The sequence below is a fragment of the Anthonomus grandis genome, chromosome 17 (genome assembly GCF_022605725.1).
Source record: "Anthonomus grandis grandis chromosome 17, icAntGran1.3, whole genome shotgun sequence".
Lineage (NCBI taxonomy): Eukaryota > Metazoa > Arthropoda > Insecta > Coleoptera > Curculionidae > Anthonomus > Anthonomus grandis.
The window spans coordinates 3,625,994-3,653,104 of NC_065562.1; the positions used below are offsets into that span (position 1 = coordinate 3,625,994).

At 32.7% G+C, this 27,111-nt stretch overlaps 1 protein-coding gene and 1 long non-coding RNA gene across 9 annotated transcripts in view; one reads left to right on the forward strand and one right to left on the reverse strand.

The window, feature by feature from the left end:
* Positions 1-27,111, reverse strand: part of LOC126746393 (patronin) — a 251,463-nt gene that overhangs the window by 216,920 nt on the left and 7,432 nt on the right. For 5 of the 8 annotated variants that reach the window (XM_050454633.1, XM_050454635.1, XM_050454636.1 and 2 more), the window contains exon 1: positions 5,411-5,552. The exons of 1 other annotated variant lie outside the window; for it this stretch is intronic. In XM_050454633.1, the coding sequence (XP_050310590.1) occupies positions 5,411-5,509 (99 nt within the window). In that variant the 5' untranslated portion in view covers positions 5,510-5,552. Of the gene's footprint in view, positions 1-5,410; positions 5,632-6,406; positions 6,606-27,111 lie in introns of those variants that run through there. 2 more of the 8 variants (XM_050454629.1, XM_050454630.1) reach the window with 2 other exon arrangements.
* On the forward strand, positions 7,995-12,414 carry LOC126746397 (uncharacterized). The gene is made up of 2 exons (XR_007663878.1): positions 7,995-8,554; positions 8,628-12,414. It is a non-coding gene; the product is annotated as an uncharacterized LOC126746397 (long non-coding RNA).

Consider the following 27,111-nt stretch of genomic DNA (forward strand, 5'->3'; position numbering starts at 1 on the left):
CATGCCAAGTTAAAGTACTAGGACAATTTGCTATGGATCCAACTTTGTCTGTCAAAGGCCGCAAAACTAACAAATATTTCCACTGGTTCCATACATAAAGTTTAAAAAAAAATAAGTTCTTTCCTTATAAAATTCATATTCTTCATGAACACGGAGAAGATGATTTTGATAGGAGAATTCAATTTTGTAAAGTAATGTGCCAGCGAATTGACGACGATTGCCATTTATTGAAGAACATTTGCTACAGTGACGAATCGACCTTTTTTTTAAATGGCCTGGTGAACAGACATAACTGTAGGTACTGGGATAATGAAAATCCGCATGTTTATCGGGAAGGCCATACCCAATATCCCCAAAAAATTAATGTTTGGGCAGGAATTTATGGGAATGAAATAATCGGGCGATTTTTTTCGGAAGAAAATTTGACTGGCAAAATTTATTTAAACCTTTTAGAAAATGCAATATGCCCTTCCATCATCCAATCTATGGAAAATCAAGTAGATCAACATGATGCTATATTATTGAATAAAAATAATATACATTTTCAGCAGGATGGAGCTCCCGCGCACTACACTTTGGTAGTTCGAGAGTGGCTTGATAAAAATTTTCGAGAAAAGTGGATTGGCAGACGTGGTGCAATCGAATGGCCTGCGCGGTCTTCGGACATAACACCACTAGACTTTTTTCTTTGGGGCTACTTAAAAAGAAAAGTTTATAAAACCCCACCTGAGAGTATTGAGAATTTAAAAAATAGAATTTCAAGAATGCAGAGAAATTAGCGGGCAGACCCTTGCCAATGTTCGTAAGGAGTTTGAAAATAGGCTTTTTTATTGTCTTGCTAATAACGGCGCGCATTTTGAACATTTAATAAAATAAATTTGTTAAACTAATTAAATTTGTTTTTCTACCCTATTGATTTACACTGTAATTGCTTCTTGGTCAATCAATTTTATTTTTTTTACAACCATTGATAGCATAATGAATGCCCTTTAAAATAATGTATCACACCATGGGGTAGCCATTTGACATACCAAAGTTTGGCGTAAATAAAATATTCATTATTTCTAGACATTTTCGCTAACTATTTGCTTACACATTTACCGATTTAATTTTTTTTGGTACCGTTGAATAGAGATTTTTACGCTCCTTACTATGATGTATCACACGAATGGGGGTTCCCATTTGGCATATTAAAGTGAGGTTAGCTGGAGGTGAGGAGATGATTGACGGAACTTCAGTAAATGCATAATTAAACGTCCCTCTGTATATCTAATTTGACGTGTTTTTTTTTTAGAAAGTTATTAAGGGTGGATCGTTTTGAAATGAAAGCACTGTATAAGTGTATAATGTTGTTCATTATTGATGCGGAAGATGTGCTTTCAACATCAATGCAAATATTATCGAAAAGTATGTTATCGGAGGAAACTGAGTAACACGAGCATCCTTCGTAGATTATTATAAACCAAAACATTAAATGGCAATAATGAGTAAATCTTAGGACTTACTAAGATTTACTATACTCTACCAGATATTGGCCTGTTTCAAGAAATAAAGGCATTGGATATAAAACTATGTTAGGTGATCAGTTTTCTTCCAAAATAAAAATCAAAACAATCATTTTGTTAAAACATGAGTTTTCAAAATATTTCGATTTTCAAAGGCCTTTGACAGATTTTTCTAGTACACTGAATAATTACTCCAAAAAAAGTTTATATTTATCAGGAACCTTGTATGAACCTTTTTGATAAGAAAACTCATCTGCTTTCATATGAAACGGAAAACGATAATATTGGTACGTTTCCGAAGTTTTGACCATATTTAGGTTTTTTTAAAGAATTTTAACAAGGACTTTTCTTGCAAAGAGACTCATCAGCTTTCATATGAACACGAATGGTTTGTCAAATTTGAAGACATATGTTTTACATTTAAAAAAGAAGGAAACAAAAAATAGTAGTTACCTGTGGGCCTGACATTCTACATCAATCAAATCTTTGAAAGAAACCTTAAATCCGATTATTGCCTAAGATAGTAAAAAAAAATCCGGAAAAACCATCTGCCAAGATTTTAAATCTTTAACACTGCATTTTGCGTCTATGGTATGGAAACAAAGTGAACCAACTAAAAAAATATACCATCTAATCTGACAGCCGGCTGCCTTGAAGACTATCCAAGCACCCAGGACCAGTTGGTTAACAGGAAGTGATGTTCCCAGTATGAGAGATGGGCTAGCGCTAGACTAAAGAGGTTAACTATTGCCCTTCCTGCCACATGAGAAACTAAAAGACCTATACTGGGACGGCTTGCTCTCCTCTATTAGGAAGATGGACCACTTGGTCAGGGTAGGGAGGATGCTCAACCTAGGCAGTTTAGGCTTACTCGCTACCTCCCCGAGTATTATTACTACTACTAATTCAATCTGTAACTGCTCCTTTCATCTCTATGTAATTTCTTTTTAGGAACCCTAAAGATAAACATGTATATTTATGATCGAAACATGTCGGGTAACAAGAAGTTTTTTTTATATATCTTATTTAACTAAAAGGATCTGCTTAGATTATATTGCTATAGGTAAAAGAAATTACGATGTAGCACTCCTAATCATTTATTTAATAAAACGAAACCCAAGAAACTCGTTTGCCATGATGAAAGTGCATAATGCATGTATAATTTGTGTAAAAGATCGCCATAGGTTTGTTTATATAGGATCTTAACACACCTATACCATAAAAAATATTTTTCCAATTTCTTTAATAGGTGAAAGTGTGCAATAAAAACAGGCGTAATAAATATCTGAAATAGTTAAAAATATCAGATGATATACATAAATTTTTGTTTTTTAAGAATGTTTAATTATATATTCCATTCACAACGTAGGAGTTTAAGTTACAACGTATGTTTACCAATTACCAATATAAACAGGTACATGAACGTGACTGTTTCAAAATCAAGTTCTTTTGAATATTTATTTCTTTGGTAGGCGTCGTGCAAGAAACAATTAGTATTATTTAATAAGTGTGCACAAATTTAGTAATGCTTGCGTTTTTTTGACTTCTTAAGATTTTAAGGTATGTGGGTTACTCAACTTTTTTTAAATTAGAAACTCTATACTCTTAGTATACTTAATTGAAACATTTGTATTATTCGATTTCATAATACAATAACTTTATGTTTTAATTTAAATTTTCCATTATACTTTGGTGGACCTGTTGTTTAAGCAATGAGAAAATTCTAAATGCTAAATCTAGAGACATCCGTTCTGACAGAGTTCCCTTGCACACGTTTAATACAGGGTGTCATTGAAATGGTGTAAAAAAATTCGGGGGGTGATAGTACTCCTAAAAATTTTAAAAAAAGTTCCTATAACTATAGGGCGGAAAATGCATATTAAGGGAGTTAGGGGCACTGAAAGGGTAAATTTAAAAAACGGTTTTTTGAAATTGTAGGCTTAAAAAACGAGATAAAATTTCGAAAAAAAATCCTCTGCCATAAATTTTGACCCAAAATCAAATGGTGATACTGAAAAATAATTTAGAAAATCGGAAAGGGTAGTTTTTGCAAGGGTAGGGGGTTAATTCGTGAATAACTTTTTTTAGGTTATTTTCTTCGCAACGTGGGTTCATTTTTTAAAAACTACATACTTTTTCCTACAAAAAAGGTACTCTTGTTGCACATCGCCCAGAACGATGGTTTTCGAGAAAATTGAAGGCAAAAAGTTTGCTCTGATGGGTTGCTAACTGGTTAAACAACATAAACGTATGAAAGTTATGGGGTTTCAAAAGTAAACACGTAGTTATTAAATAATTAATTGAAAAATCTAAATTTTATGATTTTTAAAACATCTTATTGCTTTAAAAAACGAAATAAACCAATTACCAAAATTCCTTATTAAAATAATGCATTTCTTAATTCATTCATAGTAAATGTTCAAAGTGACCACCATTCATTTCAATGCAGACATCTGCTCTTCTTCTCCATGATCTGCGTACCCTGTGGAATATCCCTGGGGTTGTACGAATTTGATTGGAACAGTCGATAATGCGTTGACGTAGTTGCTCTTCAGTATTAATCGGCACTGAGTAAACCAAAGTTTTCAAGTGGCCCCAGAAGTAGAAATCTAATGGATTAAGATCTGGTGATCTTGCTGGCCAAGCTTGTGGACCACCACGTCCTATCCAACGCCTCTCAAAAAGCGAGTACCAAATATTCAGTACGCGGACTAAAACCTCTACATATTCTCAAACCTATTAAGTCACAATTTGGAATAATTTACGTGTAAACTTGTCAACTCGCGCACGTTGAGTTTGAGAATAGGGGATTGGGTCCGCGTATTGAATATTTGGTACTCGCGGTGTAAACTAGGCTAATGAATCAAATAAGTATGCATTTAATAAGGAATTTTGGTAATTGGTTTATTTCGTTTTTTTAAAGCAATACGATGTTTTAAAAATCATGAAATTTAGATTTTTCAATTAATTATTTAATAACTACTTGTTTACTTTTGAAACCCCATAACTTTCATAAGTTTATGTTGTTTAACCAGTTAGCAGCCCATCAGAGCAAACTTTTTGCCTTCAATTTTCTCGAAAACCATCGTTCTGGGCGATGTGCAACAAGAGTACCTTTTTTGTAGGAAAAAGTATGTAGTTTTTAAAAAATGAACCCACGTTGCGAAGAAAATAACCTAAAAAAAGTTATTCACGAATTAACCCCCTACCCTTGCAAAAACTACCCTTTCCGATTTTCCAAATTATTTTTCAGTATCACCATTTGATTTTGGGTCAAAATTTATGGCAGAGGATTTTTTTTCGAAATTTTATCTCGTTTTTTAAGCCTACAATTTCAAAAAACCGTTTTTTAAATTTACCCTTTCAGTGCCCCTAACTCCCTTAATATGCATTTTCCGCCCTATAGTTATAGGAACTTTTTTTAAAATTTTTAGGAGTACTATCACCCCCCGAATTTTTTTACACCATTTCAATGACACCCTGTATATTAAGTATGAACCTGACAGTTATCGTCTAACTAACACATGATAATTATAAAAAAATTGGTACATGCAAGAAAGGGAAATTAAGATGTCTTCCAAGGCGTGAGCGACAAATTTCTCAGGAAGTAAATAACTTGGTCTGGAACAAAACTAGGAAAAAGATTAAAGAATGATAACAGACGGTTAAGAACAGGATTAATGACATGAGGTTTTTTAGAAAGGTCGAAACAAATATAATTAAGAACTTGGATGGAATCCTAAAGAGAACATAATTACATAAAATACTTTTTTAGTCATTAAAGATGTTATACTTTTTGTGGTAATAAGTGAACATAACTTTATTTTTCGTTCATCGGACTAAATTTAATAGCAATTTTATAACGCTCTAAATGAAATTGGATATAAAATCTTAATAATACTTACAGCATACGTAACCAAAGAGACGCCAACTCCACTACTGTGGTTTTCCTTTTGTAATCCAAAACTGGCAAAGGGACTAACACTGGTTACTGTTAGGACCATTATTTTGGTAACTAATACACACCCATTTTTATTCACACGTATACTTATTTTAGATTATTCATAATGATAGTTGATATATTGTACTAGATGAGCAGATGGTACAACAATAAAATAAAACTTACCTAAAGCCCAGGGGTTGAAAAATTATTAACCTTTATAATTTTTTCTGTTCCAAGGAAAAAAAGTTATTTTATTTGATATTTGAAATTCTGATTTGTTTTTTGACAAAAGGGGATTAATAAAATAAATATAGAATAAAAAAAATGTTTCTCCAGGATAAACTGTCAACTTATTGATAGATGTACTGATATTGCTATCAGCTACTGAAGTCAAGAGGCACAAAATGCTCTTACTCTTGGAAACCTAATCTGCAAATAATCAATGTGAACGACCTTAGGCACAACTTTCGATTTTCTTCAGCCAGCTTGAGATGGAGTTGCGTTTTCTGGGTATGAAAAAGAAAGTTTGATCTCACAATAGCATTCAAACTTTTGTGGTTGGTTTATTTGCTTCCACTATAAGAATAAGAAATAGTGAATCAAAGAGTATAGAATCAAAGCTCTTATAAAAAAAAACAAGGTTTATCTCTTTAAATATGCCTCCTTGGCCTCTGACTCACTTTAATTGACATCCTAAGCAAGGCAAACTTATTTACCTAAAATCTGCTTTAATGGTCATATGTCTAATTAATACCAATTCGAAATATAAATTGGACAACTCAAGTTAGGAATATACTACATCATTTGCCTCTTTTGAAAGCGGGCGAGAAATTTAAGCCCTTATTGAGAACATGGATATTAAAAATGTACTCCATATTTCTTTCATCAAGATCATTTTAAAATAATAGTTTTAACATCGCAGAATAAACTAGCGAAATCTTAGTTTAAAACCACATACATATACATAAACATCGTTGACCACCTTCATCTATTATTACGACAAAATATTAATTATTGCAAAGCCTACACGCAGCAAACCACATAAGGTACTACCGTAACTTTAGAAGTTAACAAGTCTAACGCGAGATACCACGAATGCGATCCCCGATTAAAGCGATGATCGCAAAGATTTTGTCGATGCGGCTGACGAGGAAAAACACGGACTGGTACTATTCTTAGTCATAAATCTCTGTGTTCACCAGCGAGGTTATGCGCCTCCGCGCTTCAAAGAGTATTACCAAAGGTGGGGAATAATATCTATGGGCGTTGTATATTTAATAAGATTTCTGTTGTAAGATATAAAAATAAACGATCCAGGTGTGAGTTACCTTGCAATTTTCACGGGAGAAATGATATTTAATGAAGTTTTCCTTTCATAAAAATACCTGTAAATATGGAAATATTTGGCCAGTGTGTGACCTTTTTATGAAACCGTTTCTTACAAGTAAATAATTTGTTTTAAAAAGTCGATTTCCGGCATTAAAACCCAAAAGGTAATAGATATTTTACTTTATATTTTTAGAGAAGTGAACCAAGAGCCATTTTTTCATAAAAAAAAGATAGTGTTATAACTTAAAAATAAGAGAACATTTTTCTCTGTTATTATTAAATGTCCTATCAGTGGAAAATAAAACGTCCGAACTCTTTTTTACAATATTAGACTTAAATGAAAGTCTAATAAAAATTAAAAACACACTGTATTTGTCACTGAAAATGAGGAATATCAAATGTGACCGTTTACACCAAGGCTCGTGGTGATTCTGTCTTTTTGTCAACGATCTCGAATCCCGCTTACGCAAGACCCTATCGAATTACCACTTGGACTTGTCTGTGTTTATACAATAAATCCTAAGATAAAGCGGCACTGTTGTGCCTAATTCGAATAACATAGAACATACAAACTAATTTATAATATATATAACTAAACGCTAACACGGCTAGCCTGACGTTGGGACGCTCTCGGCCCAACTGACCATAACCTATTCTGCTAATTCGATCTCATCCTAACTACTTTTAATAGCCATGGCACCGGAGTTAGTCTGAGACTCCTCACAACTCTGTTAATAACATAAACAAAAATCAATACTGGTTCTTTAATCACAATATGTTAATGCAAGATATACAGTGTGTAAAACATATTTTATTTTTATCAATTTATTATATTATATTTTGTTTATTTTATATTTTAATATACAGTGAGAGCCAAAAGTCCAAAATAAATTCATTTAAAATTCAGGGGTATGTTCAAAAAAAAAAACGCTCGGACACGTCAATTTTTATTTTTAACTGCGGGTTTTCTTACTATAATTTTACCGCATTTGTCTATGTCTAACCGTTTGGATTTTATAACATGTCAAAAGTGCAAATATGCCGATCTTCAACTGTCAATAACTCAAAAACAAATGAAGATAGGTACAGGACATTGTACATGAAATATGTACAAAGAATTTTCTGTTCTTTAAGAATACAGAATAAAAAATAGAAAAATTTCCATTTCAAAAATTGAAGTTGATGGTCGTAACTTATTTTTGGACCACCCTGTATACATAAAATTATAGTAAGAAAACCCGCAGTTAAAAATAAAAATCGACGTGTCCGAGCGTTTTTTTTTTTTGAACATACCCCTGAATTTTAAATGAATTTATTCCGGACTTTTGGCTCTCACTGTATGTATTCTCATTTAAAACAAAACTCTTTTAATGATCTATAATAATTCTATCTCAATTTAACAACAACAGAAGGTTATAGGAGAAATATATCCTTTGTCTAATTCGTTGAGATGCTTACTGTTTAGCGGCAGTGGAGCGTCTGGAGAACCCCAACTCTAGGTGACACTAGCTAGTCGTCAAATAAAGGAAGATAACATGTTTGACATATGTAAATATTGAAATGTGACATTGTGTAAATTGATGTTGACTGAGATGATGCAAGGGAACGGAAGTTCCCGGTGAGTATATTTTATATTTGCCAAAAGACAGAACAGTAAATATTGTTTTTTTTTATTATTTTTATGTGATGTTCGAGTTTATGTCTAACAATATGAGAAGGATGACTGTTGAGTGAATTTGCATTGTAGAGACCCATTGGCTAAGAACAACTCTGACAGGTAATAAACCACATTTTAAAGCGTATTTTACAAGTGATTTTATTTAGTTTCTCTATCTTTTCTTTTTGTATAGTATAAAACTAAGATGAAAACTTGCGAGTGCCCAAGCTCAAAAACATTAGCCAGAATGCATCACGAGGGCCCAAGCTCAAAAACATAAGCCAGAAAGCATCACGAGTGCCCAAGCTCAAAAACATAAGCCAGAAAGCATCACAAATGCCCAAGCTTAAAAACAAATCAAAAACATTAGCCAGAAGGCATCACAAGTGCCCAAGATCAATATAGTTTTAACTGTAAACGCTAACACGGTCATTTTCAATTAAAACAATGGTATTTACCTTATGTTCGTTATCATCAAAAACATAGGTTTCGAGCAAATCCGAACAGTCCTCAGGACTTTAATCTTTGGGCCAAAGGCGCATCTGATAAGCAGCTGCTACCGTAACCTTGGTAGAGTCAGCTAAATCACTAATTTTTCTAAGTTCATATCGGCCTGGAGATAATATGTTAGTCACTTTGTAAGGTCCAATCCAATCTGATTCAAATTTCCTTGACTTAATGGTTTCTCTCGAAATTAGTCCATAATCATCAATATTATATACTTTTTGAGGTTTTGAACGGTTTCTTGACCGCTCATCGTCTTTAATAGTATTTTCATCAAGGCGTCTTTAAACGAATTCTCTCTACTTCTCATGCTGAACAGCAGAAGTATAGAGTTTATCTTCAGAAGCATTTTCAATTATGCGCTGAATTTCTGGTAATCTGTTGTCACATCCAAAAAAAGTTTGAATGAACAGTGGTATTTATTATAAGCTGAATTCGGGATACGAACGTACTCCATTCAGACGTAACTTTAGCCTAAACGCGTAAAAGGTTTACTACAAAACGCATATAACGTTCCACTTGACCATTCGCTAGATGCACGTAGGATGTAATAAAATGCCACTGAATGTTCCATCACTTCCATCCGGGGAGAACTTCATGATTTGGGCTGCACGCAACAAAGTGCCATTGTCGGTTATTGTGCGGACTGGAGTACCCACAAGGTTTATTATATCCATGAGACAGTCGGCAATTTCTTCGAATTTAAGGCGCATTCTTGGGAACAAAAATGAGAATTTATGCTTAATACAGTTTTATCAATACCAATGCAAATAACAAAATATTGCGTTACTGTTTCTGAATTTAACTCGCTTATATGACATAATGTGTTTTCGATTATACAATTTTTTTAAAATCTAATTCGTCGTTAGTTAGTTTATCTTTCATGTCCTGTGCTTCGCTGTCCATACTTTGCTGAATGGACATCCAACCACTAGGCAATAAGCTTAAAGATTCTTTTTCATCGTCTTCAGTTAATCTTATTTTATTTTTCTTCAGTTCAAAAATCCCTGAATCATCATTAGCTTTATTATGGCGTATAAGAGCAACCTATGCTCCAGTATCTAATAAAACTTCTTGAAAAATACCATTAATATTTAGTGAATACAAACAGAGTTTGTCATTCATTACCACTTTACTGACGCCACAAACGTTTACGTGTTTAGAAGTATCGGGTTTCTGCTTATTATCGGCCCGAATTCCCTTTAAACACTTATCAAATGAATGACCGATTTTTTACAACAATTGCATGATATTATGCAATCCAATTATGCAATTATTATTTGCATAATAATTGCATAATTGGTAACTTTAGATGGACCCTTTCCCTTTTAATCCCTCGAGACATACATTCTGCCCGACGATGACCCATCTTTCCGCAGTTAAACCATTCAATGTAATTTTAAACGACCGTATGAACCAAAAGACGGACAACCGTCAGAATTATAGGCCAATGCATTAGACATTAATTGACCAAAATTTGCACTACCTGCAAAACTTTCGCACAAATCTCTTTTTAAATTTTCCCAAGAACACCTATCTAAAGGAGACCAATTTTTAAACCACTCATGTGCTTCCCCTTCAAAACAATTTCCAATTGCAGCAATAAGTACACCAGTACTCCAACCCAAGTTGGTAGCCAATTCGGACACATCATTGACCCATCTTTGCGGGTCATCTCGTCCAGGTACAAAGTCCGGCAAACTAATGCAATCCCAATATGGCACATTCACACGCGAATCGGCACGCTCTAAATATCCGCGTTGCAAATTCTCCAAAGTGGAGCCCACATTTGCACTTCCTTCCGGCATTTTTAAATTAATTGACACAATAGTTTACGTAACGGATAACAAGACACGTTTTCGGGTAATCCCACTTCTGATTTTAGAATATTAGACTTAAATGAAAGTCTAATAAAAATTAAAAACACACTGTATTTGTCACTGAAAATGAGGAATATCAAAGGTGACCGTTTACACCAAGGCTCGTGGTGATTCTGTTTTTTTGTCAACGATCTCGAATCCCGCTGACGCAAGACCCTATCGAATTACCACTTGGACTTGTCTGTGTTTATATAATAAATCCTAAGATAAGGCGGCACTGTTGTGCCTAATTCGAATAACATAGAACATACAGACTCATTTATAATATATTTTAACTGAACGCTAACACTCTTATTATATATAAACTGATTAAATAATCTAAATATAGTGCTCTTGACGGAGCATTTCTATTATTTTCTGCAAGCTTAAAAACCTTTATGTTATTTGCATTTATTGATCACCGTTATCCGTTCTGAATATTTTTTTTCTTAAGTTTGGAGAGTTGATCAGCGTAAATTTCTTGCTCGAATCAAATTATACTGGCAGGAGACTTAGACATCAACAACTACACTGACGACGACAACTGTGCTGCCATATTGCGCTCAAAAAAATCTTTATAATTCATTCATTGGCAATGCATGTAAACTCGCCGACAGGAATTTGCAATGTTCGTCCAATACTACATATAACTACTATGTATGTTCTAACCTTAAGAATAATATTATTAAAGGCACTGTGGAAAGCTCTATTTAATATTGCTTTCCCAGTAGTTACGCTAAAACCAAAGGTTGAAAAAGTCATCTAAAAATCTGCGTTCACTAATTATAGTAAGAAAATATACAGATTGTCCAGAATTGTATCCATACTTACTTTTATTCCTACCGCTCATTATTTCGCCGTCTAAGACTCTGAAAACAAGCCCATTATTCAAATCGCATGAATAATTTGTCAAATAAATAAAGCGAGTAAATATGCTAAAGCGATATCTTCAAGGCTGTAATGCGGTGAAATTAACAACTGAGGAACTTGGTGCATCAGTTGGTAGATCTGTTTATTTTGCTTTGATTGAATCGCTTATGAGGTATGGTATTTGTTTCTGGGAAAATACTAGCCACTACCTTATCCAGTCAATTTATGAAAGCTTCATTAAAGAGCGTGTTCTTAGAACTTGTCACGAGTATCTAAATACTGGTGGTAAGTAAAAAAGACACCTCAACTAAACAACTTGCATCTGCCTATTCCTATATCTACGTTGATCTAGAAATATATCATCTATGGAGGCATAAAGGTATTTAATCACCTACCAGTCAACATTAAAAAGGCAATGTCAATGAATATATTTAGACAGCAACTGCATATACTCTTAGTGGGAAGGCATATTATTCTTTATTGGAATTTTCTGAAGATTCATTTTAATCATATGTTTTTATGTGTATATTATCTATTTATTTTTATGCCTCTCTACATTTTGATATGTAATGCTGAATTTGAGGACACAATTTTTATTAATAATGTTTGTATATTCTCTTATTTTGCATACTTATTTATAGAGTGCTTTCTCTTTTTTTTTTATTTATATATAAAGTAGGTATTTTTAATAGCTTTGTGATCAACAATTTATTGTTTTAAACAAATAAAGCGCATGTTGACTTTTGACTTTCAGTTTTTATGTTGGTGTCAACACCTTAGTTAAATACCTAGGGTAACATAATGACCTTAGAACATTGAAAGCCTAGACATGTGCACAGGGGCAAGAGGAGTAGATATTCATCTATTGTTAAGTTCATTCATTAATTCATTGTTCATTCATCTATATCAATATATATCATAATGTTAATTTAACTTGATGTTAGATTTTGGATTAAAAATAAATATATTATTCTAAACGCAAAAATAACATCTTCAAAGCAAAAAAAAATTATTAACATTCTTATTCCTAAAACCGATCTAAAAAATTTGAAATGGCAACACTGCAGGCAAAAGCTGATGTTATCTTGTGAAATATCATCTTGACAAACGGCTTTGTGTTTACATTCGTTTTTGTGAAGTTCTGCATTTTTTCTTTAGTTTTTGGTTGAAAAGGGAAAAATGCATTTGAGTGTTTCTGTGAACTGTTACGATGCTAAAAACTTGTGGTATTTGTGCCGCACCATAGAAAAAAAGCGATTTAAACTGATCTTTTCACAAATAAATACCTACCTATATTGTCATAATATCATATCGTCATCAACCGTCGTCATAAACGTAGAATAATAAAAACTTAATTAAGAAATCTATAATAAATATAAAATATTTAATTTCAATAGAAATGCTTTTTTTAAATAAATACCTTTACTCTAATGAAGTACATTAAAAAAATGCATAAAAAGTTCATAAACGATAATATTTTTTTTATAATTGAATGGATATTGTTTTAATAATAAATATTTATCATGTACATATTTTTGACGACGTCAATGGTAAAGTTTACTTGTGTTGGTGGAATTAATAATGCGCTCGAACGGCGTTGCGATAGTGTTGCCTTTTCTCTAATGTACGTTATCTACATTCATTTAACTTTGAATGCTGACTGCTTTATAGAGTATCTTCTCGTACTTTATGAAAAAAATGCTTCATATTTTATTGAAGAGGAATAATATTGTTTTGCACCTGTCAAAATAAGTGACAAATTTTTATGATATTATAAAGTGTGTTTTTTGTGCCATTTCGACATAAGCATTTGGCATCATTGCATCAGAGATGTTGCAAGCAGACAAACTCTCCTTAGTTCCATGGCAATGCTAATTCTAGCCTTTCAATGTTCTAAGTTAATAACTTACCAGTTTGTATGTTAAGTATTAAGATGAAAATTTGTAAAAAGTTTGCAACCTAACAACGACACAACTACAACACATCTTTTGTAACTAATCATCTAGTAAGTACACATATTTATCGCAAAGCTGCTTCTATCCCTTTCTTTAATTTGTGTAAAAAGTACTCTGGCGTCTTTCTCTGTTTGGTTACAAAGTATTTCATTCTCATTTGAAGAAAGAGCGCAGTTTTTGGATTAGATAACAAAAAGAAGTCACTTGGGGATAGATCAGGTAAGTAAGAAAGGGTGGTTAAGTAGTTTTAAGCCTTAATTCATCGAATTTGGCATTTCGGCGCGTTCTCTCGATGAAACTGAGTTATTTTCTGCAAATGTGGTGGTTTTTCCGCAGTTTCGGCCTTAAACTCATCTATTAATAATGTCTAGTATGCTCCTGTAGTTCTACTACTTTCGGCTCTTTTCCTGCCGAAACAAATAGTCTATTAACAAAGCGCTTGGGCGACCTATATAAAAGCATACCCAATCGCAAGCAAGATCGGGGCAAAGCCATAGGGCCTCCAGCAATTCATGAGGAATAGATTTGCTACACGCTTCTGCGATTGGTGGTTAATGACAGTTGACATCTGCATCCGTTTGAAAGTGGCATCGAGGCGATCCAGTGCGCTAGGTCGGCCAAAATAGAGAAGTCTCCCCCTGAGGACGGTGCCGGAGCATCTTGCTATGCTACGCACAACATCAGCATTACCAGTTAGGGTATTAGGGTATTGTTAGATGTATGCAAGTGTTACACTTCACCTACCATTTAAATTATATTTTACTTTAGTTTATCGAAGTCGAGTTTGTTAATATATTTTGTTCTTTTTAGTCAAAATATTACTTTATTATCATAAACATATAGTTATTGAAAAAGCGGAATCTGCATATAAAGATACAATAGTTTCAAAAATTTAATATAATAAACAAGTTTCAAACATGCATGTAGGAAGTTAAAATACATAGGTCTAAGTACTTGATTGACAAAATCTATAACGTAAAATGCTTGATAAAATGATACATAATAAACAAAAATAAATTATTTTTTAAAATACATTTTTTAACACTAAGTCTAAACGTTTTGTAATTTTGAAGGTTTCTGATCTTGAGTGACAAATTATTAAAAAGTTTTCTGCTATTGTAAAAGACAGACCTTTTAGTCAACGCTGAATGAGGATTGGTAAACTCAGTTGGAGAAAACATCAGGTATGCTTAGTATTTAGTGCAAATATGATGGCACTATGTTTTCCATACATAAGGCCGTTTCCATACACAAAATATGAATGACAGAAGAGATAAAGAACAGAACCTCGTCGGGATGGGATAGGTTGGCATTAAATGTTATTAAAATTCTAGCTTCACCAGCTAGTTTGTTTAGCTCATGTTGTGAGGAAGGAAAAATTGTAGAGAAGCTGGTGAGGGTCGTTTCATTTCTCAACCGGATTTCTAAAATCTAGAAAAACAGTTTGGATTTCTTCGGGAGCTGTATCTCAGGCTCAATAAGGTGACATTGCAGCTTCGGCATTCTGTGATATGTCGAAAGCTTTCCATTGCGTGCACCATCATGTTATGTAAGCTGGAAATCTATGGCTTCCGACAGGTCGCCCTAAAGTGGTTTTGCTCTTATATACCTATCAGATCGTAATCTCATCTTTTTTTCAATTCATGTTCCTCTGAATTGCCTATTTCTTTTGGTGTCCCACAAGGATCAGTCTTGGGTCCCCTACTATTCTTAATGTATATTGTCGATTTGCCTCAATTGAACATTAGTCGACACTTCGCGGTTTTTGCAGATGATACAACAATACTTTGGCATGACAGGGATCGTTAAGGATTGAAGTGTGCAATTGTTCGCGATATGCAGTGTCTGGAGGGATGGTGTCATTTCAATAGTCTCGTACTCAATATTTCCAAAACTTATATTCTGAACTTTAAGTGCGACTTAGGTGACATATCTTTGACCAATAAAACATTGTTCCATTCATGTACTGCAAAATTCCTGTGCCTGTACAGGGTGTCCCAAATTCGAGCCTCACCATTGAGATCTCGTAAACTAGAAGAGATACGAGATCGGTTAAATTAAGGCAAAGTTGCGCAATTTGGTGCTCATTAAAACGCCCTTTTGAAATTTCAAAAATTCCGAATACTTCTGGAGATATTTGGAAAAAACCGAATATTCGCGATTTTACTTCGACGACTCTATTTGAATAGATATACCAAAATAAATTACTCATTCTCATTGCTACTTTCTCTATTTTACAAAATGGTGTCGTCAGATTTTCAAACCGACGTTTCGTATTTGAACTATCATCATCAAGTTTGTTTTTTTTTTAAATACGGCCCTGGACTTTTTATTATGGATTTTAAGAGCCTCTTATATTCCTACACCAAAAATGTATTGCACTTATTGAAAAATTTTATATTAATGGATATTTCCATAAGGACTGTTTTTCCACAAGGACTTAAAGAGAAACACAAAAAATATATTTTTATTAGGATTAAAAACCTTTCTTTAGAATAACAACAAAAAAAGGTTAATAAATAATCAAAAAATCCATAAATAAAAAAGGTCAATAATTAAAGTAGCATTCTTCAAATCTTAGGCCCTGAGATAAATATGTAGACATTTTAGCAATTATTTATCGAAATATCGTGCACGCTGACAATCATTGTTTATTTGTTTACTTTTAAATTATTAAATATTTTGACAATTCACTGTTTTGTATTGGGCACTGTAAGATTTAAAACCGTTGCAGAACAGAAAGTAAAATGAATAATTTTAAATTATTTTTAAGGCAAATAGTAATCCTCGAGCTTTAATTCTCAAACGAAGTGGCACTACTACGAATAACAGACTTGGCGATGCTGAGAGGCGCTTAGAATTTTGTTATTTGTTGCAAGATAAAGTTAATAAAGATTCCGACTTCCTAAATAAAATTATAGTGATAGAGGAATGCAGTTTTTCAACAAATAGAATATTTAATAGACATAACGAAGACTATTAGTCAATAGAAAACCCAAGGCAGAATCAAGAAGTAAGACCTCAGGGACAACAATCATTTAAGGTATGGCTTGACATGAGAATCAATAAATTCAACATGGCAGATCCAAAATGGCGGACATTTCTTCAAAAAAAAGATTGGATTCACACCAAATCGCGCTAAAGGAGGGTTTTTATTCTCATTGAATTCCAATTTGATATCAGAATTAATACATTCAAAATGGCGGGTCAAAAATAGCGGACATTTTTTCCAAAAAATTATCAGATTAACACCAAATTACGGTTAAGAGGGGTTGTTATGCACGCTCAATTCGAATTTGACATATATGAATCATTATTGGAACACTTCATTTTGGAATGGTTCTGTTAATTATGAAATAACAATATCTAATAATAAAAGTATATAAGGATAACATAATTATGTTTGAAATAATATTGATATTATTGTTATTACAAATTTTTCATAAATTACAGACATGGACACAGGTATAGAAACAGGCGAAATTTCTTGGACTAAGCATATATTTGATGTCCTCGACGAACAGCTTTATTCAAGTTTGGATCACCAAATCGATGTTTTAGAAAGGAGTATTCCCGAAAATGAAACTAATAACATTGAAATTACCCAAACTTCAAAATATCCAATAAAAAAACTTTTGTGCAAACTTAAATCAAAATGGAAAGACAATAAGTACATGAAAGACCGATTTTTGGAAAAAAATTAAGACTGGCTGCAAACGACAACAGATAACGGTAAAATACGTAGACATTTGCTAGTGACTTGTATATATTATGAAAACGTAATTTGTCATATCATTTAGCAAATTAATATTCTTATTTTGCAATATATGTTGGTTCCGAAACAAGAGTCCGAGAAAATCAATGCCAAGGCGCAGTACTTGAATGTCAGAAATGATGTCACAGCAGATAGTTTACGAATTCTCCCCACTTATCAATCCGTTCTTGAAGCTAAACAATTATGTTACCCTGTCAATCGCACAGTGTTTTAAACTTGTGCCGAAGTGATTTTGCAGTCGTTATTGGATCACACTTGCAAAAGAATTGTGGAAATGCAGAGTGAGATAGTCGATCGACTTGATGACAGCGTTTGTAAAAATGTAGTTCTGTTTGTGAAATGAAGTTCTGGAAAGAAAGAATACAAATGCCCACAAATATCTTCGCGCAAGCACCACTCCAAGAGTGACATAGGACTTTCTTCTTGTGCTTGTGCTTACCATAAAAAAAAAAAACAAAATTTTACGGACGACAGTAGCACTGACTCGAACATTTTATTAATTTCCATCGTGCCCCTCCAACTTGGCGATGTCGACAAGAACTCAGGCTCCAATATTAATGTGTAGAAGAATCCCAGACCCTCTTCCCCACGGTTTTGTCGGCTAATTCGATTGCAATTTAAACGTGAGGGTGAGGACAAGGCATCAACCATGGACGAAAATCATATCGACGAGCAAATAGCTTCCCTGGTTCAGTATGAGTGTTACCCATCAATTTGAGTCTCTTACAATTTGGCCTTTACTATGATTGACGGTAAGGTTTCTAACACCGTAACAGAAACACCGGTGTGAAGTTAGCAGCCAATTTTTGGCAGCCAAAAGTTTCAGCAGCCAATTTAATTTTGTGTGAAGTTAGCAGCTATTTTTTGGCAGCCAAAATTTTATGTACAAACCTACTGCCTGAGGTAAAATACAATGTCTTTATATCTTTTAAGGATTGGGGGTATTTTAACCCCAACCACTTCGCACCCGTTTGGCAGGTATCTTATGCATAAATGCATTAATAACGCATCTACTAAATTATTAGGAATAGATCGAGTTGTACAATAATATTAGGCACACATACACCCTAATTAATAACAAATTTTCATATACCAGCCATTACCCTTTACCGCCCGTCAAAGGGGTGGTTCACCATTATGAATTTATAGATAATATATTTTTTATATCAGAAGGAAATCGAGTTGCAAAATAAGTTTACGCACAGATACTCCCTAATTAATAATAATATTTCATATACCATCCATTAACCCTTACCGCCCGTCAAAGGAGTGGTTCACCCCTATGAATTTATAAATATTTTTTTCTATCAGAAAGAAATTGAGTTGCAAAATAAGATTTAGCACACATACTCCCTAATTAATAACAATATTTCATATCCTACCATACATTACCCCTTAACGCCCGTCAAAGGGGTGGTTCACCCTGTAGGTATAGTAGAACCACAGATCTAAGAAATTGATTATAAATGGTAATCCCTAACCCCAATAACGAGCTATTGTAAAATGTGAAATTCGATCCCTCCGTGGCCGACCTGGTGAGTTCTGGTACGGACCTAGAAAACTTCAAAACCACCATTTGCTATGTTATATGATACACATTTATTTTATTAATGCGATTACCAACAAAGAAAACGGGTCATATCTGTCACCATTTTGTCCAAGCCTGAACTTATCAGTACTTACTGAATATTAATGACTCTTTTAGATGTATGACTATACTATGGGCACCAGACCCGTGATATACAAAAAATACAAATATTAAAAAATGCAATAAATGAAATTTGTATAGTAACCTAAATTGTCTTTATACAATTTTTTTAACCACCGTTTGCCCAGGCGCCTCTGTGTCTTGTCTATGAGACAGGTAGGGATGCATATTTTCCCCGGATAACAATGATACAATACAACCAGATGACAATGTTGACCAGCAGAAAACAGTTGTTCATAAAATATTATTTATGTTAGTCCTTCTTTTAAGACATCGGAAAAAGTGACAGTGCTTAAATTATACATAAATCAAGAATACTGCTATTTGGTGAGGACTGTGTGCATTTCTGGATGCAGAATCAGCGCGTTGCTGCTGCAAACTGTACACCTGGTGATGGTAGTGATATCTGCAAAACCTCAAGTAAGTGAAAATGTTTTATTATTTTCTGGCTCTTTCTTTTAGCTATAACTAGTTTAGTAAGAAATTTTTATTCTTTATCATTACATAATTTTTTCATAAAGTACATTTTCTATGTTTCCACTGTAAAATAACTAAAATCATTTTACTATTATATAAGAAAATGTGGTTTATTTAGTATTTTGAAGTACACACCTATCCATTAAACATCTATTAAATGACAAACAGTTTTCTGCAGAAATGCATCCATCATTTTCCAGCTACCTCTAAAAAAACTGAAATTAGTTCAAAATCAAAAATAATATGAATAGTTATTTTTGATTCATATTTTATACATATTTTTTTGAAATACAAACATGTTCGACATTTTACAGCATAATTTTTCCATAAATATCAGTAAACAATTAAATTGGGACCGCACGGGATGGGAATACCGTGGGTTGGGTCATATGAGCCGAGAATTATGTGTGATTTAAAATTTTAAAGTATTTTTTTTTATTATAGATATTTGACAAATTTTCTGTTCTTTTAACCAGAAAATCAAAATGATATTTTTAAGAAATTGAGAAAATATATAGTGTGAAAATGGCATTTAAATGTTGTTTTCGATGGACACAACATTAATAGTGTTAAAAACAGAAGAAATTAATAAAAACTTGAATTTAGCTTAATTACTAGTAGAAGATACTTAATGTATTTATTTATGTGAAATTAATTGGCCTGATTTACAAATCACCAAAAATGCGGAATAAAATTTCCAAGCGTGTGGCATTTCAAATTATTTCAAAAGTATTATATGATAAAGAACCAGGATTTAATTTTACCAATGAAATAAAACGTGATATTTTGAACGAAATTCGTTTGAAATTAATTAATACTAAATATTATATTAAAAGAGAAAAATTTATTAGTCATGAAAGCAAGTTTAGAAGAATTGAAACACATGTGATCAATTTCAAATGAAACAAAACAATAAAAACCATAATAAAATTTGTTCTATGTGGAATAGACTAAAAAAGACTGGATAATTAACAAATATAGGTGAAACTAACTTAATTAATGATAATTCTTTTAGATTAGATCATCCATCTTTTGATTTAGAAGTTTCAAATACTCGTTCAAATATTAACTCATTATTAGAGGTTGGGGCTAAGACAATTAGAGAGGATGATAATTATTTTTTGCAAAATCTACCCAATAGTACACCATGCTCTAGCAGTGAAAATAATTGTAACACACAAGAATATGTAAGTTCTACCCATTACCATGACATAGCACCTGATTTATCTTTGAAAAAAAAGGCCAATAAATTGGACATAACACCCAGTAATTTTGACATACCAAAGGAAATATTAAATTTTGCAAGACCCCATGTCTCTAACCCTTTATTACCACCGAATTCCAAAAACATTTTTCCATCCACATTTAAACACACAATCAAAAACTGCATTTTTTTAGAAGGCACATTTTCCATAGAAAAAAATATTTTTAAAGGAGGAAAACTTGTTTCTAAATTCTATCCCTACTATTTGAAAAATCGTTTAATTAAACATGTTAACAGTGTTTGCACAATAGTACCCTGCTATGGTAAAAGGATGTATTCGCAAAAATGACGATTTTGAGTTATTTACATAGGCCGATTCTACTTTAAAAGACCTATCAGTAGCTCTTTCTCCCATTGTTGTATCATTTTTTATTCTCGAGTTAGCATGGTGGCCAAACAGTCTATTATCACTATTTATTAAGTTAAACTTTGGCAAAACAATGTAATCGTCAAAATTTTGCCCAATTTACTTTGGTAAAATAGTGTAATGGCGAATACCGTTGTTTTTTGATTTTTTAAGCACGTCTTAAACTATGGTAAAATAATGTAATACCCTGTTTTGCCATTGGAGATGTCATTATTATGCGGGAACGCTACAAAGCCTATTTTACTAATACATTATTTCACCGCAGTTAGTAGTGAGTTAAGTCTCGAAAAGTAGTTAAGTGCTGAAAAATATAATAAATTTGGGTTTTTAAGCACAAATAATGGCATCTAGATCTAAAAGACTGGTTGAAATAGCGCGAAGTATTTAAGGGGTAAGTTACATAATATAAATAATGCGGAATATTTATTTAATTCCAGAAAATTGGGAAATAATTAACTTAAGTTTTATAATGGTTTAAAACTTAATGGTTATGTATTATACTGAGCTGGAATGTTTTAGAGCTGGGTGTTTTCGAAAAAAAAAAATTGTATTTACAAAAATAATAATGTAATGTAGTACGCATGACCGTATACTTATATTGATTTAATTAATTTGTTTCTCTTAATATATTTATATTTCATATACCAAATCAGCATTAATATATTATTAGCGATTTGCCAAATAATGTATTATACAATAGCTCAAATAGGCAAGTTTTTATGAATGAAATCAAACTCTTTTACTTTGGCAAAAAGATGTATTGGTTATTACATTATTTTGCCAAAGTTTGAGGATTAATAAAAATTTAGAAATACTTTGGTAAAACAATGTATTGACTTTTTTTCAAAAACTACTAACAATTTAATAAAAATTAGATACTTACCTCTAATGTAATATAATATTAAATCTTCTGTAAAAATTTGAAGCCTTTTGGATTACAAGAAAAAAAAAAACACAACTTTTAACTTAAAACGCGTTTTTCTCAAAACTATATTTTTGCGAGTACATCCTTTTACCATAGCAGGGTACAATAGTTTTTAAATACACAAAATATTTTTAAAAATCTAATGAAATTAACATTTTTGGATTAAAAATCTTTATAAATTTATAAGGGTGAACCACCCCTCTGACGGGAGGTAAGGGGTAAGGGGAATAATGATAGGCCTAATCCTCTCCTTGATAGACTTGAGAAATGTGAGTGGGATAACCATTTACTAAAAGTCCAGTTGAAATTGAAAAAATGGACCAGGTAGAAATTGTGTGTGCAGATGAGGATGAAATCATACAGGAGCTGCAGAGAGAAGTTAATAAATTGAGAAGTTAATAAATTAATGATTGAATAAATAAATGACTTTAACCAACTGCAAGTTTCAGCAAAAAGGGAAAGGCGCAAAACACAGGAGTTTGAGGAGGATGCACTTGAGTTGGAGAAACAACTACAAATAACATTAAGAGAGAAGCAGGAGGAAGTTGTCACAACTTCCTGAGATGTTCTTTTTATTATATGTATTTATCATTCACCAAATTTGTCTAGTGATGTTTTCTTAGAGCATATACGCGGTACTTGCAAAAAGTTGTCTGCAGGTTGTTTTGTAGTCAGAGCGGCTACCCTGGAGCTTGGCATGGAGTTTGGAAGATCTGTATATTTTTCATTAATTGAATCCCACCTTAGGTATGCCATTTGCTTCTGGGGTAATGCAGCTGCCTACCTTCTACAAATGCTGCTTGTTTTACAGAAGCGTGCTGTACGTTACATTTGTGGGGCTAAACCAAGAGATTCCTGTCGCCCATTATTTGTTAGGCTGGACATACACACTGTCTTCTCCCTCTACATTCAGGAAGTGCCCTGCTTACTTTTTGCAAATCGCTTTAAATTTATAACCCTAAATCCAAGATACTTAACGCGTCAAGTGAACGATCTAAATCTTCCAAACTAAAAAATCTATTTTCTACGAGGGAATCAAAATTTTCAATCGTTTACCAGGTGGAATCAGGGAGGCAACATGTATTGACACTTTTAAACGTAAATTGAAAATACTTTTGACCGAAAAATGTTACTATTCACTGGATGAATACTACGTCGACACATTCTAATTTTCCCTAAGTGTAAGTTTACAGTATTTGAATTTTATTTGTTTTGTTTGTATGATTAGAATTCTTTGCTGTCTTATACTTGAGGGGATAATTATGGAATTTAATTTACTTTTTATGTATTTTTTTTCTGCTGTTCTTATGTATTGTTTTCTGATGTTTGTTTTGGAACTCAAGTGTGTATGGGGTGTAGTGGTTAAGTTTAGTGGTAGTAATTTAAGGTAGCTTTGTTTAGAACAATTTTTCTTTGTTAATAACAATAAAGCATGTTTTTTTTTATTTTTTTTATTTAAGTTGGAATTGCTGTTAAGTACTGTTTCACCCCGATCATCGATAATTGTTGCGGGAGATTTTAATATTAATTTTGCCGAGAAAATCAGTAATACAGTTAATTCACTTAGGCATTTGTTGAATGCATATGGCCTTAAGATGCATGTGACTGATTATACAAGAGTTACCCAAGACTCCGCCTCTATCCTGGATTATAATTGTGTTCTAATTTTGTCTAAGTGTTTCCTGTTCAGTGCTGAATTCTGGTTTGTCAGATGATGATGCTGTACTTTGTATGTTTTGTCTTCCTAAAATGAGGATTAAATCCGTAAAAAGACGTCAAATTTTTTCAAAGAAAAACTTTAGGGCATTTAATCGGGCTTGCTTGGAAGTCAATTGGGAGGAATCTTGCACATTTAATAATTCTCTACTGTCTTTCTACCTTAAACTCATTCAAACACTCAACAGTAAACTCCCCATTACATATATAAAGTCTAAATGTAGGCAATCCTGGATGTGCTAGGAGTTTGAGGATCTCCTCTAAAAATATGAGAGGCCTACATTACCTGCGTAAATTTCTAATGCATAATATTTTTTTTATGAATTACTTTAATAAATACAGACAAGTAGATATATCGTAAAATCTTAAAATTAGCTAAGAGTAATTATTTCAATATTTTGGAGTCAGCAAGCAATAAGCAAAAGGGAATGTGGAGGATTGTGAATGCTCTATGTGGTTCACAAAAGTCAATTAACACTACCACACCAATGTTGTAATGCTGATGACTCTTCAGTGAATAAGGAAACATACATTTGTAAAATGAAAGAATCTTTGGATACATTGGGAGACTGGTTTGTGCAAAATAACCTTCTTCTGAAAGTTGGAAAGACACAGATTGTTCACTTTTTACAACAAGAAACAGACTTTGCTCTCACATACAGAGACAGTGATGAGAACAGCTGAACAGCCACTCAATAGGGTTGGGTTGGGTTGGCTTATAGATTCAAGGAATTTTAAGTGAAAGAGGATATTATAGTCTTAATGAGCTTTGTCTGGATGGTGATATTAATAAAGTATTCAATATAGATCTGAATAAGGTTAATTATTTTATCTTATTTAAGTGTATTTTAAAGTGTAGTAATATGTATTCATAATTATATTTGAGGTTGTTGCAGTTAACTCATTCACCTTTCATTGTCATGTTGTGTAATTATTTTGTAATCTTATTTTTGGTCTATTTTTGTACAATTATTGATATCACTATATCTTTGTTATTTTTAGTTTCTTGAGAAAATTATTTTCTTTTCATGTAAAAATATACAGAAGATTCCATTTAACAAAAGTAAATTTTTCACATTTTCTTCAAAATGAGATGTTAATTTTTTTTTAATTTTCACCACTTTAATTAGCATATTATAATATATATTAAATATTAATTATATAGACAATATTTGAATTGAAGACACCCTGTGTACAAAAAATTATTTAACAAAAGTTCGGCGAAACAATTGAAATGCCAATATCATAATATTTGGAGACTTCAATTTACCCAATATACCATGGGAAATTGACAATGAAGATATGGTTCTGAAGAACTTTAACTCTAAGCAGAGGATGAGCTGCTCTTAAATACAATTTTATATTTGGAAATGATTCAGGTCAACTTTATCAAGAACCATATGGGTAAACTTTTGGATCTGATCTTTGAGACATGCCCCACAACATCAAGGTATCTCTTGTCGATCAAGCATTGTGTAGGCTTGATTGCTATCATCCAGCTTTGGAAATTATCATGGGAAATAGTTCCACATGTAAAAATAGAGCTAAGGCCAAAATCCATTTATTTAAGTGTACAAATTATCATGAAATTACTCAATATTTTGCTTCAGTGAATTGGGATTAAGGGTTTCATCGTAATACTGTTGATAAAATGGTGGATGAATTTTATAAGCATATAACATTTGTTGTTGATAAGTTTGTGCCCAGCAAGACTACTGAGCACGAAAGGTTTCCATTATGGTACAGTCAAAAACTGAAAAACAAAATTGCTTATAAGAACAGGCTTCATATGGCCTGGTGGTGTCTGTTGTGTGGCTCGAGAAGACAAACAGCAATTATTTGGGTGTAAATGTGATATGTGCTGTAAACCAATATGTAGGAATTGCTGCGGTGTGAAAACAACAACTGAAATAAGATCAATTCTGCTTCAAAATCGTGCTACCCTTCTTTGGTGTCCAAATGCAAAGAATCCATTGTTGAGCAAGTAAATGGGAAAAAAGGTGATCCCACTTGTAGTCAAAGCGGTAACACAACTAAAGACAACTCATTAATAACCAACAGAGCTCTTGAGGTTGACATTACATATTTAAAAATGCTTTTAAAGGAGGTGGAGGAGAAGAATGACCTCTTAAAGGTAAATAATGAACTGCGGTATTGAGACGAATTCCCATCCCACTGTGTCTAACAGTAGTGTTGATATTGAACAATTTATTGTAGAGCACCATGAACGGGAAGGCAGAAAAAGGAATTTCATGTTATTTAATTGCGCCGAATCAACAAAAGATATTAAGCAGGCAGTTACATCAGTGATCAGGGAGTGTGTGAAAGAAAGAAAGAAAGAAAGAAAATGTGCTATATTACGTAAGACAACAAAATCTTGTGTACAAGCATCCTAAAAACTAAAAAATTCCAAATTCACTTTAAATTTCAAATTTCAAACAAACATAACATCTAAAACACTTTACCATAAAATTTACACACATTACCAAAATTAATCATAACAAAACAGATTGAGAAAAAAAAAGCATCTTTTTGATAAATTTCATTAAAAAATAAGTAAAGCTGTCAATAAAACAGAATTTAGAAGAAGTAAATTAAATTATTTAACAGGAAACAAAACTAAAACACTAAAATGATGCCAGAGCACAGGTTAAAAGGTATCATTAAAAAAATTGTCAAGGCTATAATATGCCCTGGATAATAAAAGTGATTTTAATTCCTTTTTGAATCTCTTAACTTCTAAAATTTCTCTGATACATAGAGGAACATGGTTGTAAATTTTTTTGCTAAGGTATATAAGTGAGTTCTTGGTGAGGGAGGATGTAGGGATTGGTAAGGGAAAATCATTAACCTGGCGAGTCATATGACCAGTGTTAGAGGGAAGTTTAGGACATTTATGAATAAGAGTAGCTGTTTCTAAGATAAAAAGAGAAAAAAGAGTTAGGATTTTTTGAGATATAAAGAGAGGTTTACAAGAATCTCTTTACCCAGCGGAACATAGGTATCTAACTGCCTTTTTTTGAATCACAAAAATTATGTTTAATAATCCCTTGTTGCTTAAATCTCAAAAAGGCAAGCCATAATGAAGGTGGGACTCAATAAGAGAAAAGTACACTGAACGTGCAACTACCCCTCCCAGCTCATGCCCCGCCATTCTTACTGCAAAGCATCCAGAGGATAATTTTGATGCAAGATTTAGGATATGATCTTCGAAGCGAAGGCGACCATCAATGGTAATACCAAGGAACTTACAGCTT